General features: G+C 38.5%; 2 protein-coding genes across 3 annotated transcripts in view; both read left to right on the forward strand.

The window, feature by feature from the left end:
- The window catches only part of LOC117371935 (zinc finger protein 609), a 29,975-nt gene extending 16,937 nt beyond the window's left edge, over positions 1 to 13,038 (forward strand). The window contains exons 3-10 of the mRNA XM_033967609.2: positions 4,200 to 4,425; positions 5,376 to 5,463; positions 5,909 to 6,222; positions 6,957 to 8,695; positions 9,702 to 10,059; positions 10,628 to 10,936; positions 11,363 to 11,441; positions 12,419 to 13,038. Coding sequence (XP_033823500.1) covers positions 4,200 to 4,425; positions 5,376 to 5,463; positions 5,909 to 6,222; positions 6,957 to 8,695; positions 9,702 to 10,059; positions 10,628 to 10,936; positions 11,363 to 11,436 — 3,108 coding nt within the window. The 3' untranslated portion in view covers positions 11,437 to 11,441; positions 12,419 to 13,038. The remainder of the gene's footprint in view (positions 1 to 4,199; positions 4,426 to 5,375; positions 5,464 to 5,908; positions 6,223 to 6,956; positions 8,696 to 9,701; positions 10,060 to 10,627; positions 10,937 to 11,362; positions 11,442 to 12,418) is intronic.
- Positions 13,039 to 15,949: 2,911 nt separating this feature from the next.
- The window catches only part of LOC117371936 (GRAM domain-containing protein 2A-like), a 31,718-nt gene continuing 28,210 nt past the window's right edge, over positions 15,950 to 19,457 (forward strand). Inside the window, exon 1 of one of the 2 annotated variants that reach the window (XM_055222751.1) lies at positions 15,950 to 16,084. The gene's annotated coding sequence lies outside the window, so the exon portion shown is untranslated. Of the gene's footprint in view, positions 16,089 to 19,457 lie in introns of both variants that reach the window. The other variant, XM_055222752.1, reaches the window with a different exon arrangement.

Here is a 19,457-nt window from a genome sequence, read left to right on the forward strand (position 1 = left end):
GTGTCAATAAAAATAATACAAAATGAGAAGTCAGTATCTGATTGGTATCAGGAATTGCAAATATAAAAAAAACTGGATTGGGACATCCCTATTAGGCATTTTCTGTCAAGGAGACTCTTCAGAAAGAACCACAAAAACATTTAACAGGAGTTTTAGATTTTAGAACATCTACTATAAGGAGAAAGAGGGAAAGAGCAAGAGACACAGAGGGAAGGGGGCTGTTGTTCATTTCTGAGATTCCTGAAAGTGTTTGGCTGTGGTTGTAACAGAGGAGTGACCGGGATCACACAGACGTCAGACAGAGGGAGAGACAGAGGGAGAGACAGAGGGAGAGACAGAGGGAGAGACAGAGGGAGAGACAGAGGGAGAGACAGAGGGAGAGACAGAGGGAGAGACAGAGGGAGAGACAGAGGGAGAGACAGAGGGAGAGACAGAGGGAGAGACAGAGGGAGAGACAGAGGGAGAGACAGAGGGAGAGACAGAGGGAGAGACAGAGGGGCGGAGAGAGGGGCGGAGAGAGGCAGGGGGTTCATGTTTTTCTGTAATCATAGTGGTGCAAAAGACTTTTCGAGATGCCATTGACTACCGTCTTCAAACCTTGAGAAGAAAACTTCATAGACTTTCTCTTTTCCATAGAAGTAAATGTTAATATTTTCACAAAATCAAATTAAGTATACACTGCACCACAGACAAGCGTCTGTAAGGGAGCATGTTTTTGTTTTTTTGTGCAAAAAAAATACACCTAGAAATGAGTTGAATGTCTTTATTTCAGCCAAGTTTTTGTCTGAAATATTGCACAGTGAGTCTTTAACTATCCATGTGGACACAGAATCTTTGAAGAAAAGGAATAACAATATTTCAGACTTATTTCACTCAGTTATCATATTCTTGCCATTCATAAGTACAACAGTATAACTTTGCTTTTTTAAAGAAGGAGGATCTTATTTCGATGGGGTATGAATTGCATATATTTAGATCACTGTTACCTTTTTATTGTTTTGAAAATTTTATATTCACAGAAAACGCCACATTAACATAAGTTTCACTTTGATTTTTGACTCTCTAAGTCACCTCTCGCTTTGCTCCCTGTGTTAAGTCCCCCTTCAGAGCACTGTCACATTAGTCGGTGTGCATCCCACTAATGAAAGTATTGCACATCACATCAGGATTGTTAAGTTGCTACAGTTTTGTATCATGCTTTTGTATATTTATGGAGAATTGTGTTGGGAGGATGGCTTGTGGGCGGAGCAATGCACTAGCAGCTGACTGTTCAAATAGGATCTGGGAGAGATCGCCAAAACTGAAACATGCATGCATGGATAATTCAATTAAATTGGAAAATAGGATTGCTTAGTCATCAAGAGAGTCAGATTTTTTGGGTTTTTTGTTTTTGTTATGAGTACTAATTTGTATCAGCACTTTCCTATAATTATGTTAATATAAAATTTTTATTGCAAAGGTTTTTTTTTTAGAATGACCCAGTTTTGGCTACATATGGGACTGAAACTACCATGGTTTCTGTAATCACTACTATTCTGGATCCAAAGGTGTTTCCCAGACCACACATTTTAGCCAATCACAGCGCAGTAACCAGAACAAGACCCGCTTCTCTGCAGCAACACAAGTAACAGATCTGAAGGGGATTTCCCAGCATTCCAGGCAACCACCATGTTTTTGTTTAGTTTTTTTTTTTTTTTTTTCATTTTACATGAAACATCAGAGGCTCGGGGTTTGTTTCTCCTATTGACATGACAGCAGCCACTGAACCAGGAAGCAGTTTTCACACACTCATGCCTAACACACACACTGCTAGGTTCATGTGGAGTGAGTTTGGGTTTGGCATAGCAGACAGGAGCAGGGGCTGGTCTGTGGCGAGGGGAGCAACATGAGAATGAGGTACTGCAGATTTTTGGTTTAACTTGTATTTTTGTATAGATGTTAACTAATTCCTTTATGAATTAGTGTGCTCAATAATAGTGGAAAATCTCTAATTGTGATTCGTTTTGCTATTTGTTTTTCTTCTTCTCATTTTTGTTCAGTTAAAAGGCAGTGGAGCCTTTATGTGTGGAGTTTGGGTGTTCTCTCAGTGTCTGCCCCTGTTGCTCCTATCGCAAAAAAGTACAGTAGGCTCCTCTCTGGTGCCAGGACTCTCCCTGAAAATGAGATCTCAAATGGCTGCAAGACTAATTGCAGTTGAAATGAAATGCAATTTGAATAGATGCAACTGGCTGCAATTCCCATAATTTCCTCCACCAACAACTAAATATCTTGTCGTATTCGACATAAACATTATCCTTGTAATTTAGATCTGTACAAATGTTCTGAAGTGTGATTCTTGTATTGGTTGTTTGGTCCATATTTGTTTTTCTGAACGCGTTTATAATGAGAACTTTGAACAGAATATTATTAAAACATAAATCGCAAATCGAAGCAAAGTTGCAATGTCTGTCAGAAGAAAAACAATTGGATATTTTTCTAAATCATTAATGCCTAGAGCAAAGTAAGTAACTGCATTTTGATGGGCTGATAATCGTGGACAAATATCTAAACGTGGATTAATTGCATTGTGAAAGTGTTTTGTTTTGCAAACTAAATTTGGTTCACAGTGAATGTTTTAAGAATGATAGGCGGCTAAACTTAATTATATAAGTCTAATCAGACCATGGTGTACAGTGTTATCCATTCACCCTCACAAAAGAAGATTCCTTTTTGGATTTCCATTTGGATTCCCAGGCAGTGTGGGGCTTTTCTGTCTGTACTTTCCAAATTCCAGTGGAACTTTCCTGCTTCAACAAATGTACTACATATTTCAGAACATGTTTGTAAAGGTGTAACACCAGATTTATACTAACTGTGAGGCAGGTCCGACATGTACTTTGAGTGGGTTACTTGCAGACTGCCTGTTACACCAACTATGGGAACTGCAGAGCGTATTTAACAGTTTGACCCGTGAGTCCTGAACTGCACTTGCCGTCGGTGTACACCCGACAGAAGTTTTTTGCAGATTTCACATATGAGTGCCTATGTAAAGATTAGAAAACTCAGAAATATTTGCAGCTTTTCGGTTGTAATCATAACCATTCCAGTTGCATTTTTCATTACAATGATTAAACCAAATTGTTGATGCCAGATGTTTTCTAGACTTTCTTATAATTTATATTTAAAAAAAATGCTCAAAGATTATACTGAGAAATGGTGCATTGTTGTGTTGTGTTATTTTATTCACTCAGCAACGTTTAATCGTAGAAATAAATATTTTCAATTTGTCATAATTTTGGTTTTGTCTTGTGTGTAGTGGGCTCAAAAAGGGGTGTGGTTATCCTTGGTTACAGTTCCTATGGGACCAGCCCCTCAAATCAGACTGGAGAAAAACAATCTGCAAAAAGAGGGAGAGAGGGGGGGAGGTGGAGGAGAGAGGAGGAAGAGATAACGAAGGAAGAGCGGGAGGAGATGGGGAGGAGAGATTTGGGTTAGAAGGCAGAGAGGGGAAGGGAGAGAGAGATGGAGGAGGAGTGGAAGACAGATGGGAGAAAAGGATTGAAGAGACTGAGGGAGAGGAGGTGACAAGGAGAGTACACAGGTGCAGACAGTCCAGTCAGCATCAGGTTACACCCAGCTTCAAATCGGGCTTCTTGGGTGTGATTTTAAGACCATATACTCTACTGTTGTTATGACTTGAAATGAACATTTACTCAGTCATGTGAACACTTTATTTGTTTGTTGCATTATGAAGCATTTGTTTGTGTTGCATCAAATTATCTGGACTTTGGGTACTGGTGAAAGATTGGAGCAATGTAAATGTAAAATTAGTAGCTGGTCACTACTCACACTGAAGTTCCCATAATATTAGTTGCATATGTTGTTATGTTGTGATTGAAAAAGCTGGAGCCTCTGTAGGAGTTCAAATCAGGCAGCTACACGTTGTCTTCCTAATTAGAATCCATTTTATCTTTTGCAGACATGGGTCATACCGCCTTACATTGCTCCTTCTTACTTGAGGATGAGAGCTGATTGGTCCACTCTGCTTGACTTGTGTCTGAAAAACTGTTCTCAAGCCGTTCTAAAGCTGTGCTAGTGGTCCAAAAAATGTATGCATGTGAACAGTAGTCATGTGCCAAAGGGTTTATGAGCGATAGGAACAGGCTAGACTGATAAAAATGCCTAATTCCTCCTTTTAAAATCTGTCTCTTCTTCCTCAGATGGAGTCTCCGGCCTCCACGCCCGCGCCCCCTCCGCTCCACCTGCTGGCGGCGGTGGGTAACAGCGACATCTCGTCTCCTTGTGAGCAGATCATGGTGCGATCACGTTCTGTGGCAGTGAACACGGCCGACGCTGCTTTAGCCACAGAACCTGAGTGTTTGGGCCCATGTGAACCAGGGACCAGCGTCAACCTGGAGGGCATCGTGTGGCAGGAGACAGAGGACGGTAAGAGACACAGTAGAGATGCATGTTGTCACGATATTAAAATTTCAAACTTGAAATTTTATCAATTGCACATAGTTGTAAAAGTTTGTTGCAATGTAAATTACATACCATTTGGGGAAATAATAAAAAATCTTACATATCTGCCATCAGTATCAGCAATGGGGAAAAAAAGTTGGTTGATCTCTAAATCTATTTTTGCATATCTCCAAAAATCTAAATTTTAGTGTACATCCCACCTCAGATTTAATCTAAAACACATTTCATTTCATAGGTTCAAATAAGACATTTTCTTTATTTGACTGCACTGAAATGGAGAAAAGGATCATTCCTTCTTTTTGACCACCATTCATCCTTCTGCGACAAGACAATGCACAATTTTTATATAAATTTGTTCAACTTGATATTTGACAAGATCTGACTTGATTTGCAGTTTTTTAAGTTTGTTAAATCATAATAGCTAGGGGTGCGAATCTATGGATGTTTCCCGATTCAATCCGATTACGCTTCTGACGCTCACAAGCCGGTCTTTTATGTACGTTTTACTATGCATTTTACTATTCAAATCAAATTGGGGGCTACATTTATAAATGTGCAGAGCTGCAGGCTGAAGCAAACACTTATTTAACTCAGTTACTTTATTTAAAAGACCAATTACATTGTCTCTGTCAGGGATTAGATTAGCTAGAGGTGAGAAATAATATTGGTGTTATAATAGCACATCTACTACAGAGAAAATGTTAGCGGTGCTTCATGCCATCTATTTAGCTTCTCTGCAGACTCAGACTTCAATCAAACTTAAAATTCCATGTCTGCTTTGATTCAGAGTTGTTTTATTAGAATCGATGATGCATTTTAAAAAATATTATTGTTCCCACCGCTAGTGATGGTAGATTGTGTTTTGTAGCCACATATCTGACACTGTCTTATCTACTGTACTTTTCTAAATTCAGGTATGTTGGTCGTGAACGTCACCTGGAGAAATAAGACATACGTGGGAACTCTGCTGGACTGCACCCGACATGATTGGGCCCCTCCAAGGTAGAAACCAGCCTGACTGATAAGATTCTTGTCTGACAAAACAAACTGTTAAAAACAATGTTAACTGTTTCTCTGGTTGACCAATATGTTATTGCTTTTAGATATAAAGTGTTGAATCTAAGGGAGTTTGTGTCTCTGATGTAACTCAAGTCTGGCTCTTATGTCCATATTCCTGAAGAATCTCATCTTAAAAACACAAATTGTAACTGTAGGGTTTATCAATAATTAATCAACTATATTTCTCTTGCCCTACTTTTTATACACCGTAGCCTTGGTATTTCATATGTTACTGCTTAAAATAACGTATCAAAGACTAGTATTTTATAAATTATCCAGGTGAAATTTTTGAGCAACACTCATAAAATTGGACTTTGCATTATGTACATTATGTGTATTATGTTTTATCGTTATATCATTCTAAACCTTCACCTTTCTGCTCCTCCAGGTTCTGTGACTCTCCAACCAGTGACGTGGAGATGCGGACGGGTCGTGGTCGGGGCAAAAGGATGCGCCCGGGCAGCAACACTCCTCTAAATGACAACAGTAATTCGTCCGACGGCAAAGCCAGCGGCAACAGCAAAACCAGAGGAGCCGCAGCCAACAGCAAAGGCCGAAGAGGCAGCCAGACGCCCGGGGCAGAGGATGCTAAAGCTAGCCCCTCCGCTGCTAAGAGAAAAACCAAACCTGCCTCAGACATGGAGCCCACGTCCAGCTCAGAGGACACCAAGGGTTCCAAGAGGATGAGGACCAACTCCACAGGTCAGAGCTGTAATCTTTTAGTCCATTAAGCGGTTGTGTCTTAAGTCGACCAGAATTTGTATTACTCGACTAACATTTTATTTAGATTTTGAGGATTTATATGGGACAACCGCTGACAAGATAAGTTCATGAGTGAATGAGTTAGCAGAAGATTTGGTATTTTTTGTGTTTATATGAAAAAAGCAGATTAAGCTCTTGATTCACAAGTTTAATCTGTCTTTATATAAATAAATTGTTTCCTTGTACTTAGTTGGTGTCAGACAGAGATGCGTAATAGTTTTGAGAGCTTTTGCCACGCCCCCCTTTTAGTCAACCAAGAATGTTATGCAGAACTAAAAAATTTGATTGCATTGTTTTTTGTATAATTGTTTTCCAGACCTCCATTCCTCCCACTCTCCATACTTCTATAGCCACAGCTGTCCCAACGTATATTTGACACAAGCATGGCTGCGCATATTGCATTTATTGTTTTGTTTTCATTTTAACAAAGCTATTTAAAACTTCAAATTTTAATATTACAGTCTGTTCATTTCTCAGTCTGTTCTTCTGCACCCTTTGATGCTGTAAAATGTTGAGTATTTGCCAGTGCAACAAGTCTTAAGTTTAAAACCCTTTCCCTTTTGCTTTTGACGATGGCAAATAATCGTATATAAAAACATAATACAAGCGACAGTCAATACAGTCTATTGTCAAGTCATGTCAAAAGCAATGAAATCACTGTTTTTCTCTTGTAGGTAAATCTGAGGCAGTAGACCGGACCTGTCCCTCCCCTGTGCTCATCGACTGCCCTCATCCGAACTGCAATAAGAAATACAAGCACATAAACGGACTTAAGTACCATCAGGCCCGCGCCCACAACGACCAGGACGTGAGGCTAGACCAGGACGCAGACAGCGAATACGGAGACGATTCCTCCCTCCATCCTGATAATGTTTCGTGTAACGGGGCCGCCATCTCTCCAGCGCGCTCTGCCACCCCAAAAGGCCGAGGGTTCGATGCCCCCTCCCCTTCGGCAAAAAAGGGCAAGAAGAAAGCGGGGGAGGTTGAGCCGGATGGTACAGATGGAGGAGAGGAGGGAGGGTGCTTGACAGATGACGCTAGTAATGATGGAATGGACGATAGAAAAGCAAAGAAAATGGCCACTGCGGGGAAGAATGACAAATTAAAAAGCGTCAAACCGGGACGTCCCGCTTCTACGGTCTCAGCAGCTCCTCCGCAAGGCGCACCGGCAAACTACAACCTCCAAGCTTCCTCCCCTGCAATGGGTACAGTGGTACAGTCCATCCCCAAAAGCCCTCAGCTCAAAAGCGCACAACCTAAACCTGTTGACCCCGCGACTAGCCCAGCCTTAGCAAAAGATAAGAAAAAGAAGGATAAGAAAAAGAGAGAAGGAAAGGAAGGGGATAGTCCCAAAGCGAAAAGACCGGAAGATGGGAAGAGTCCGTATGCGGAAGATGCCTTGCTCAACGGCTCATCGGAAACGCACCAAAGTCGGTTAGCTAGCATCAAAGCAGAGGCAGATAAAGTTTATAGTTTTTCTGATAATGCCCCAAGTCCGTCAATAGGTGTGTCTAGTCGCAGTGAACCGGGAGCACCGCCAAATCCACTGCATTTAAATCAAAACGGTGCAGATAACGCGTCGGTTAAAACAGGAAGCCCGGCGTATTCGGACATTTCAGATGCCGGAGAAGATGGGGAGGGTAAGGAAGGGGTTAAAACGGTTAAAACTGAACCTGACCAAAGTGCGAGAGAAGCTGCAAAAAAGACGTTATTTCCGCCACAAAATCCCTCAAAAGATTCGCCGTACTATCCAAATTACGAGGCGTACTATTCGCCAAACTACCCTAACCCTAGCCCGGGAAATCAGGCCAATCCAGCACATGGAGAGGGGGCAGTTAAGATAAAAAAGGAGGAAGATCTGGAGGGAGAGGAGGTGAAATTAAAAACTGAGCCACAAGATGACAGGAAAGGAAATGAAACAGGACCTCAACAACAGTCTGTAATCCAGCAAAGATCAAACATGTACGCACAGCCATTGTATTACAACCAGTACTACGTCCCGCCGTATTCCTACTCACCTGAGCAAGCTTACCACCTCCTAGCATCACAGAGCCCCAACGCGGCCGCTAACCCCGCCTATCGACAACAATATGATGAGCGACAACGGCAAGATGGGAAAAAAACTGACATAAAACAGGAAGTGAAAGCCACAGTCCCGCCCACTCTGTCTCGAGCTCCGAGTTTGACAGATTTGGGAGCTAAAGGAGGGAAAGGTAAGGAGAGTGGAGAACAGGGGAAGTCGGTCATCATGGCTAAAGCGGAGGAGCAGAAGCCACAGAGTGGACCCCAGCAGCAGCAGGAGGGTTTAAAGATGAAACTGAGCGAAGCAGGACATCATGGGAAAGAAGAGGGCAAACAGGGAGCCGAGCCAGGACGCACTGCGGGGGTGGAGCCGGCTCTGTGGTACAGACAGGTAAGTACAGGTTTGCTGTATTGAGCTCCTGTGCCCACATACATTTGACAGGGAAGCCATATTGTGGTGAATTTGTCACTTTTGGAGTTTTTTTGTTATTAAATTAAGTGGTAGACAATGATTCATCTTAAAACTAATCAAATTAAACATTAGTGATCCTTGCCTGGCTTAAGTATAGATTGTGCAGATTTCACTTTAACTGCAATATTTAGACATCTGGTTTACTTTTCACCTTCTTATATCATCAAAAAGGGTCCCTGGAAATGTTTATGAAAAATATACTTTATTATAAAGCCCTGTACCTATAACGTTTAATGATATTGATATAGGAAAATTTATGAATAAGAAAAGATGTGTCCTAAATAATGTGCAGATGTAGCCTATTAGCAGCTAAATCACTCATGTCAGTGTAATAAACACACAAAAACAAGTATTTAACTCTAGTTTGTGATTTTATTTTCTACAATCAACATTTCTGAGCAGTCAATTAATGTTAAGCAAATTAGCAGTGTTTATCAAAAAACATTTGGGATCTCTTTTTTCTCTTCAAAGTACTCTCTGCTTAATTAATAGACTATAATGCAAATCGACACACAAGCTTACACTTTTGAATAGACTATGGTTGACTCATTCAAATAAAACCAAATAAAAAAACAATATAGATGTAAAAATGCATTCATAGCTTATTTAATGTATGGCTTGTTTAGCTGCAGAAATCCGCTACTGTCGTCAATTTGGAGCTTTGTAAATCCAACAAAAGTGTGCAACAATAATCCACCAACTCTGAAACTTCAATAAAGCCTGTTAATTTCGGCCGACGCTGTTAGTGTCTATGGAAATTCTCAGCCGCTGCCAATATGAGGTTTGAAGGTGCATGCTGGGATTGCGTTAAATTATTATTGACACAGTGGAGTGTAATTATTCAGTTATTAACAAATTTAACATTTGTCTTATTGGCTTGTATTTCTCCCACACTCAGCTGTTGTCTTGTTTATGGACTTTTTAGGAGCCAGACTCTCGGCTGTGGCCCTACGTTTACCCAAACAAATACTCTGACGCCCCCAAACCCCAGGAGGAAGAGCGGTGGAAAGAGGAACGGGACAGGAAGTCCAAAGAGGAGAGGCCCCGTGGCAAAGAGGGATGCCCAAAAGAGGAGCCTAAAGATGGGGAGAGTCGGACCGTTGGCCCTGAGGAGCTGCGGGCGTCTGGAAAAGAGCCCCGAGCTCCACACATGCAGTTCTCTTCGCCTCTGTCCCAGCACCAGTACATGCCCTACATGCACGGACCCTACTACAGCCAGGCCTATGATCCCAGCCATCCTGGATACAGGGGCATGCCCTCTGTCATGATGCAGAACTATCCAGGTGAGAGCCAGTGGGTGAATAGAGTGTGCCAAAGGTGAACCTAGGCTTTGGTTTGGGTTTATAACCAGTGTCTCTCTCACACAAACTAACTTCATGTCTTCTTTACATACATAGGTTTTTTTTCTAGATCTCCTGTTTGCTTGCAAATGTAGCCTCATATTCGCTCTCTCTCCTCTGCATTTTCTGACAGTTTCGGTTATTGTAAAATATGTCAATAATTGTCTCAACTTAATATATATTTTTTTTCAAATTCTCCTTAAATTGCCTTTTGGGGATAAAATAAGTTATATTGAAATTATGTTTTCTGGTTTAATCATATAAAAAAAAAACACCACCCTTACCTATGAATAGGCTCTGCACAGCAACACGTTAGCTAGCTCACTGTGTTTTAAAGCTAATGCTAACTTTTATTGAAAACCTTTAAAAAAAAGTGAGCTAGCCATCCACCAGTCTGCACAAAGCCAATTGTCCATCATGATTTGAGACTCTGAGGGTTGAAGTTGTGGTGGTCTACTTTTGTCATGACTTGAGGCTAAACATGTTTACTGTATTTTTTGTCCATATTTAGGCTCGTACCTGCCTCCCGGTTACTCGTTCCCGTATGGAGCAAAGGGCGAGGAGGGCGAGAAAGCTCCACGCTCCAGTCCCAACGTGAAGCCCCCTGGAGAGGCCAAAGCTCTGGACCTCCTGCAACAGCACGCCAGCCAATATAAGAGCAAGTCCCCCTCTATCCCCGACAAACCACCCCCCCACGAACGGGACAGGGACCGGGAGGGAGACAGGCAACCCAGGTCCTCCCCCTCACAGCGAATCATCCCCTCACATCACCTGGGGTACCCTCTGATCTCCGGACAGTATGAGCTGCCATACGCCTCAGGTAGGGACAATAAAATTATCATGTCAAAAGGGCATTCCGCAATTTGTATATCAGAGGACTCTGATGCCTACCTGATGTGGACTATGGACACTGCTCAGCCAAAAGTTATTTTTGAGATTTCTACAATCACATACATGCATATTTTTTACCTATAAATACCTGCTTAAAGTCAGCATGGATAGAATTATAAAAGAGAGAGAATTTTTTAGATAACGTTTCTAGTTTGAACATGTACAGAGGAGAGTGAATATATGGTACAGAGGGTCAGTGTGAACTCAAGTACCATCAAGTGTGAATATTTGGGTAGAAGGATGCTGAAGTTTGAGAGATTCATGTAGTGAAAACAGGACATGGAGTTAGTGGGAGTGATAGAAGAGTAGATTAGATGGTACATGTTTGTTGACTAAGTGTTTTTTCTTTCCTCAGGCCTCTCGTCTTCAGCCATTGTCGCCAGTCAACAAGCGTCTGCTCCGTCCATGTATCCACCTCCCCGGAGGTGAGACCGGTAAGATGAACTTCTGATTTTATGCAGTTGGGACCTGTCCTGGTTTAGACCTGGTTTGGATACAGTTTGCAGTTTCCAGTTTAGTCCGACTGGTACTTACAAAAACAAAAAGAAAATTGATTAAAAGATTAATTTTACAATGCTATGAACAAACTGTTACTTCCATCTACTGGAAAATATATGAATCAACATTTAGTAGTTTGGCAGTTCAACAGCATGCAGTCTTCCCTTTCACTCTTGCTCGTTATAGTGGTTTATAGTGCCCTCATGTGGAAATTGGGTAACCTGCTGCAAAAGTGTTGCTCTTTTGTCCCTCAAGTCTAAACTCTAAATTTTAACCCTTCTTTATCGTCAAACTTTATTACAGACTTATCCAGCTAAAAGTCTTTAGCGTATGAACAGTACGAGACTGATTCTCAGACTCGAGCACTGAATTTTGCTTTGCTTTATATTTGCTTTTGCTCCTGGTTTAGTATCCAGTTTTAGTAACCATTTTAGTACATAGTTTTCGTATCTAGTTTGGATCCTTGCCTAGCTTGTGTTTTTTTTTTTTTACTTTTTAACTTACTAAGATTTATTTTAATCTCATTTCTCTTCTCTCAACATACTTGACTTAAAATGTAGAACAAATAATCTTTTCTGCATAATAATCTTTGCACCGCTCTCTTTCGCCTCTAAATGTGACTAAACCGCACTTTCTTTGTGGTGGCACTTCTGGTTAAATGGGAATCTTATTCATTTCAATGGAGAATTTTAGAAAAGATTTGTTGTTAAAATATGACATAAAGTAGTGTTGATTTTGTATAAAATGTTCTATGTTCAGGTGACCAACAATTCAACACAGCACTGATTCTCTGAAGGCTTTAAAACGGCTCTGTAGTCCCTATAGAACTTGCTGTTCAATGACTATGGTGCCGCCCATGTTAACTTTCAGAATATCGTTTACTCAATTATTAATGACATGTCTCCTCCCTTAGGCCTACCTGATTGGCTGACCTCCTGCCCCTCGTACCATGTGACTGGATCACGTGACCTCAGCTCGGCGGTATAGGTTTGATTCCTCCACCAGGACGCCCAGTCTTTCTCTCAATTTTAAAATGGCTTCAGACTTTTTAAGGTGGACCTACCAACAAACCTACTGTTCTCACTGTACCCTCTGCTCCGGGTCGGACAATTATAGACTTTACACCAATAAGAACAACCCTGGTGCTGTCATGAAGCCGCCATTTTGTTTTTTTTTCTCAAAGACTTGAATGAATAAAGCAAGATTCACATTTCGGTGCTGGCATTTGACTCAACCTGAGCAGTAGCAGCGACCTTTTGACCTCCATGCGACCCGGAAGTAAATAAATAAATAATTGAAACACTGTGGATGGAGGAGGACTGGCCAATCAGAAGCCTCCTTTCGCTGTGTGGTCGTGGTGTACCTGTTTTATGAATGAAAGAGAGAGAGAGTGGAGTATGCGTGTATATATGTACATTTGAATAATTTTAAGCCTGTTGGATGCTGTTTGGATTTCCTACTCTTTGATTTTGTCTGGTAGCCTCTGTTTTTCTACTGTTGTTGATCTGATATTAAACCTGTAGCTGGTGCCTCCATCTTGTGTCATAATTTACTACCTTTTAATTAAACGCTCTGTGGAGTTGATGCCTATAACAAGTGATTTATAATTACTACTGATGTGCAGTAGGGCTGCAAGATTAATCGTAATGTTATTGAAATCACAAATATAATGGACACAATTAGCGAATCACAAAGGCTGCAAAGTACCATTTCCTCCACAAACAACAAAATCTTCTGTCTTATGCTACATAAAAAGTGCTAACCCTGTAGTTTCTGTACAAACATGTTCTGAAATGTGATTCTTGTATTAATTTGTCAGTTCATAATGCAGTCTTTTTGACGTGTTTAAAATGTGAACTTTGAACAGAATCCTATAATTAAAACATAAATCTAATCACAATCGCAATGCTCGTCCAAAAAAAAAAATGCAATAGATTTTTTTCCCAAAATCGTTCAGCCTTAGTCCATAGGCAAGACATTTCACCCACATTATTTTTACAGGCTGTAACAGGAAGGGTATCTGACACAAAATAAAAAAATAAATTAAAAACTGTAGTGCAACTTGTGTATTGTATAAATGTAATAAAAACCCTGCAACTAGTGCAAATGTTGGACTTAATTTATAGATGCCCAGTTTCAATGAACTACCTTTTTGAATGCACAGCGTGAGTTATATTCTGCACAGACACTGGAGGCAATGTGTGTGAAATGTCTTGCTCAATACCACAACGTCAATTTAGAGTTAAAGGTGCACAATGTAACTCCTGGTAAACATCCCCCGTCCCTGTCTCCTTGGAGATACTATTGCTTTGCCTGGAATGTTTCACTGTAAGGCATTAATCTTAGGTACAGCTATCAGGCTCTGTTCTAAGTTAGATCAGTGGTTCTCAAACTGTGGTACATGTGGTTGGGTACTGAATCTTTCTCAGCTTTAGTTGATCCTTATCCTGGTTAATATTTTGTTTTCACCTAGAAGTACTGCAAAGAAGTTTAGGACCTTTTAGTCCTGGTTTAGTTCTGATGGTTCCTGGAAAGATTTGAGAACCACTGGGTTAAAGCTGTGGAAAGGCAAGCCTGCTCAGTAAAAATGCATGTTTTTGCAATAAAATCACCCATTCGAGCCTCTGTTTAGTCCTAGAGAGAGGTTATTGTGGCCTGGTTCCACCCAAATCTAATTGAATTCTTGAAGGTGGTACCCTAGTACCTTAATATTTCAGTTGGTATAAATATTTGACAATAATTACTTTATAACTAGAGAGATAAAATCAGGTCTATTTTACATAGACTGTATTTCCTTGTTCCTTATTTCTTGTTGTCTATGTGGTATTTTGGTTTAATGTCATAGTTTAAGTCAACTAAACTCATGCTTGAACTTAGACTTTTGTCCTTGTGGAGTAGTGTGACCTCTGCATTATCAGTGGCATTGTCTGGAGCAGTGACCGCAGTGCAGCGCCCGGGGACTCGTCTCCAGATCTTCAGCATGTTTTGTGTTCATGAGTAGGCCTTCTGGTTATATGGAGGAAACCAGAGCACCCAAAGGAAATCCACCCAGACACAGAGAGAACATGCAACCTTTGATTCAAACCAAGACTTTGTTGTGATGCGAGAGAATCAAAATATGAACAATAGGTCAAATCCTCCAGTTTAGGTAGTCCTAACCAAGACTAGCTCAAGATCTGAAAATGGGTCCCTGCTCTGCCTGACATGTTGCCCCAGCACTATTGAAGGACGGGTCAAATGTAGACAACCAAACCAACCAAATTCCTTATGGAGACAACAAAGTGTTCCATAAACTTAAATCCGATCCACTTGAAGTTCAGTGCAAAATGTCTCATCTAGTTCTTTGAAAGTTTGTCTACACACAATAGTGTTTAACCACAGAGGGGCGCTGTAGTGAAGTACAACATCGACTACTGCACTGGCAAAAGCAGTTCCTCTTGTCTATTGATTTTGGGTAAAGTGTTTCTAAGCCAGAGTTCAGAACATCTTGTGCAAACTGACCTCGATGAGATGAGATTTTTAAGTTAAAATCTACAGGAAGCAGCGGGTTGTTCCTCCTCCCTTTTTTTTTTTATCTCAGAGGAACAGATGTTACAACAATGACTTTTACACAACAAATGTTAAAGAATAATGCTAAGGAAATTGATTCAATACCTGTCGAATGTGTGTTTGACAGTTAAAAGCACAGGCAGAGGCACCACATTATTGATTAAATTGTGAAATGGATAAGACAACCTTTATATTAGATACATTTGGCCAGTCTAAATGTGTTAAGAAATATAGAAAGAAAATAACTACAAATGGTGAAGGTCAAATCTGCAAGCAAGTCAGAAGCTATGAAACAATGTTGAAGTTTGTGATTAAGGTAAGGTCAAATACCAAATCTTTTATTATAATGTTTCTAATTGTACCATCCAATTCCTACTATAATGTCTACTGATACAATTATAAGTTAAGATTTCTCCATAAATGCACTGTACTTTAATACAAATCTACAAATAATTATATATATTTTTTATACCTGTCGATCACTGTTTTTGTGGCTGATTTAACTTATATTATTAGTACATTATACAGTGTTTATGCACCATTGTCAGAATTACAAAAAGAGTTTTATTGCCATTGTCCATAAAAATCCATAAAATAAAATGTTAATAAAATCCACTTTGAATATAAATACAAAATATAGGCTACATAATGGACAGAAGAACGGTGCTAAAAAAGTAGTTCAACAAAATGCTAATTTAACAGTCTTAATGTTATTTTTTGTTATTTTTTCTGGAAATAATGAACATTAATTAACATAAAACATGCATTTTACAATAATAAACTGTCAGAAATATTGGATTTAACATTTTGCGCTTTTATTTTGAAAGTATACTTCCTGTATTTTACTTGCACTTCCGTTTGTGTGTGCTACGTTTCTCAAACTCGACCTTCTCCTCCGCGGCTGCAGCTGACGGCTCTTCACGGGGACAGATCACCTCCTACCCGGGGTTTGCATGCTCTCACCTGGGACGTACCTTCTCCAAGACCCGCTGTGGATCCGCGGAGCTAAAGAAAGACTCCTTAAACCCGAGTAAGTAACGACATATCCCGAAATATAAGTTAGATGTTCGCCGCGTGTGTGCAGTGGATAAGCTAACGGTGTCATAAATGCAAAGGCAAAGCGCATTTCACTGGCTCTGCACAATAACACAAATCCAAATGTACACTTCTGTCTTAAATGAAATGTTAATTATCTGTATATTTTTTGTGGTTTAACGTTGTTGTTTATTGTTGACGTTTATGTGGATGTTTGTGAGATAAGGTGTAGTGCATCAGGCTTCATGTGTCCTGCTTAAAGACACAGCGCAATTCTCAGGTAAATGTGTTTATTTAACTATATTTTTGCAGTGAACGTGTGTGCTGCTTAGAAGAGACATATACAGTAATTCATTTGACGCACTGCTGCTTTTTACAACCCAGTCGATAGTAGTAACCTTGTAATAGCAGTACTTTTAGTGGGAGTGCTTGTATTTGTAGTAATAGTTGTTGTACAGTCCAAACTTCTCTGTGTGCTCTTCTAGTCTCATCACTGTGACGAGTCTCATTCTTTGATTGTGAAACAGAATCTCTAAAATCTATGCTGAAATATAGGTTTGGAAATTTTGAAAGTACAAGGCAAATATTACTATTACTGGTGGAATGTAAGGAAGTAAAAGTAGTAAAGTTCTTGAGTATAAAGCTTAGGTGTCTGTACTTTACTTTAGTAGATTTAAAGTGGATACTTTTTATTTTTACTTTACTACATTTGAGAGCTGTACTTTCTACTCTACTACATTTTTGCACAGGCTAAAAAGTAAAAGTATTTTTTTATTATTGCCTAAGACCTGCTGAAAAGGCTGGAGGTTTATTTTTAATGCATTTGTAATCTGAGCAAACAAAAATATACAGACAAAAACAGTGAGGAAAAAACAACAATCAATTCAGTAGTTTCTGTTGAACAAAATTCAGCACAAATCTTTATCAAAATCACTGTATTTGAAGCTTTATTAGATCTCAAAATCTGCAAAAATACTTTAACTTTTTACTCTTTAAGTACATTTTAAACAGGTACTTAAATACTTGTACTTAATTCGATTTTTTCATGTATTACTTTTATTTGAGTATTTTTTTGTTCTGCTATCTGTACTTTCACTTCAACAAAACTAATAACAAAAGTACTTCTTCCACTACTGCTATTACTATACCGTATTCCCACAAATTCTAGGAACAGGATGAGATCTCGTGCTGCAAGATCTCGCAAGAAAAAAATGGTCAAATGTTGGTTGAGATTAAGTGAATGTAAAAATGATTACTCACTATAATAGTGTAATTTTGCATAGGCGTAGATGTCTTGAATGTCAGAGTAAATCTATAGGAATGGAATGTCTGAACTTTTCATGGTGTTATACCATGACCAAAAATACGAAAGTAACATGATACAGTGTGGAGGAGTATGTTTCATAATGCTTAGCAAAACAAGGGATGTCTTAACTAAAAAACATGTTGGTATATGAGATTGGTCCCACTTTGCTGTGCAGAGATTTGGAGGAGCACAGAGCAATTATCAGGGCAAAACATGGGCTTCCTTCAGAGTAGTTATTACATTATTATCATGCGTATAAGACACATTTGATGACAATAATAGGGCTGTTGGCCTTTAGTCGTTTAGTTGATTAATCGGTTGATATTGTCTTATTCGACTAATCATTTTATTTCGATTATAAGGGTTTAAATGGGGCAGCGGCAGAAAGGAAAAGAAAGCTCGTGACTGAGTGATTAATCAGAATCAGAATCAGAATCAGAATCACTTTTATTGATCCCCGAAGGGAAATTCTCTTAGTTACAAGATGCCACAACCACGGGGATAGAATTTAAGAATAAGAATAAAAAGTCATTTAAATAATAAAATTTGTGCAATAAGAATAAAGTGTCATGCAATAAGAATAACCTGAAGAATTGGTGTTTTTATTTGTAAAAAAAAAAAAAAAAGTAAGATTAAACTCATGATTCATAATTTTAATCTGTTTATATATATATATATATATATATATATATATATATATATATATATATATATATATATATATATATATATATATATATATATATATATATATATTTATTTATTTTTTTTTTTAAGTAAGATTAAACTCATGATTCATAATTTTAATCTGTTTATATATATATATATATATATAAACAGATTAAAATTATGAATCATGAGTTTAATCTTACTTTAAAAAAAAAAAAATATATATATATATATATATACATACATGTATTGCGTCCTAGTACTTTTTCCAGTCTATATATCAGAATCAGAATCACTTTTATTGATCCCCGAAGGGAAATTCTCTTAGTTACAAGATGCCACAACCACGGGGATAGAATTTAAGAATAAGAATAAAAAGTCATTTAAATAATAAAATTTGTGCAATAAGAATAAAGTGTCATGCAATAAGAATAACCTGAAGAATTGGTGTTTTTATTTGTAAAAAAAAAAAAAAAGTAAGATTAAACTCATGATTCATAATTTTAATCTGTTTATATATATATATATATATATATATATATATATATATATATATATATATATATATATATATATATATATATATATATATTTATTTATTTATTTTTTTTTAAGTAAGATTAAACTCATGATTCATAATTTTAATCTGTTTATATATATATATATATATATATATATATAAACAGATTAAAATTATGAATCATGAGTTTAATCTTACTTTAAAAAAAAAAATATATATATATATATATATATATATATATATATATATATATATACATACATGTATTGCGTCCTAGTACTTTTTCCAGTCTATATAGTTGTTTCTGTATGAACTCCCGTGCAGGTGTAGTCTTGTGAGTGCACTTTGGGTCAAATACATAGAGATATTTCATAGTTTTGTATGACTGTCTTGATAATTACTATGTTGACTTGTTGTTCAATGTATGACAGATGGATCAATCATTTTAGGGACTTTTTTTTTTTTTTGCACTAGTGGGACATATTTAGTTATTTTTCTGTACTGTGGTGAGATTTGTGCTGTAGAAGGTTGAATTGTGAACTTCTATGACTCATTATAGATACAGACTAACTACTTAACTGTTGCATTGTCATTTATTTACTGCAGTTCATGTTTTTAACAACATTGTACATTTAGAATCACTTTTGGGGGATAAATCTGCTTCATGGTTTAGTTAAAATATTATAGTTTATCATCTCTATTTACTTCAGCAATATATCGCACTTCAAAATGTGTTATCGTGACAGATCGACAGGACCAAGAATTTCTTCAGTGGACCGCAGCCCTGATCTAGACTAGACCTGGTCTTATTGTCTCTCTTTTGTGTTCTGGTGCGCACTGGCTGTACACTGGCCCCTCTCGCTCCAGCTCCTC

Source organism: Periophthalmus magnuspinnatus, chromosome 6 (genome assembly GCF_009829125.3).
Source record: "Periophthalmus magnuspinnatus isolate fPerMag1 chromosome 6, fPerMag1.2.pri, whole genome shotgun sequence".
In the NCBI taxonomy this organism is placed as follows: domain Eukaryota; kingdom Metazoa; phylum Chordata; class Actinopteri; order Gobiiformes; family Gobiidae; genus Periophthalmus; species Periophthalmus magnuspinnatus.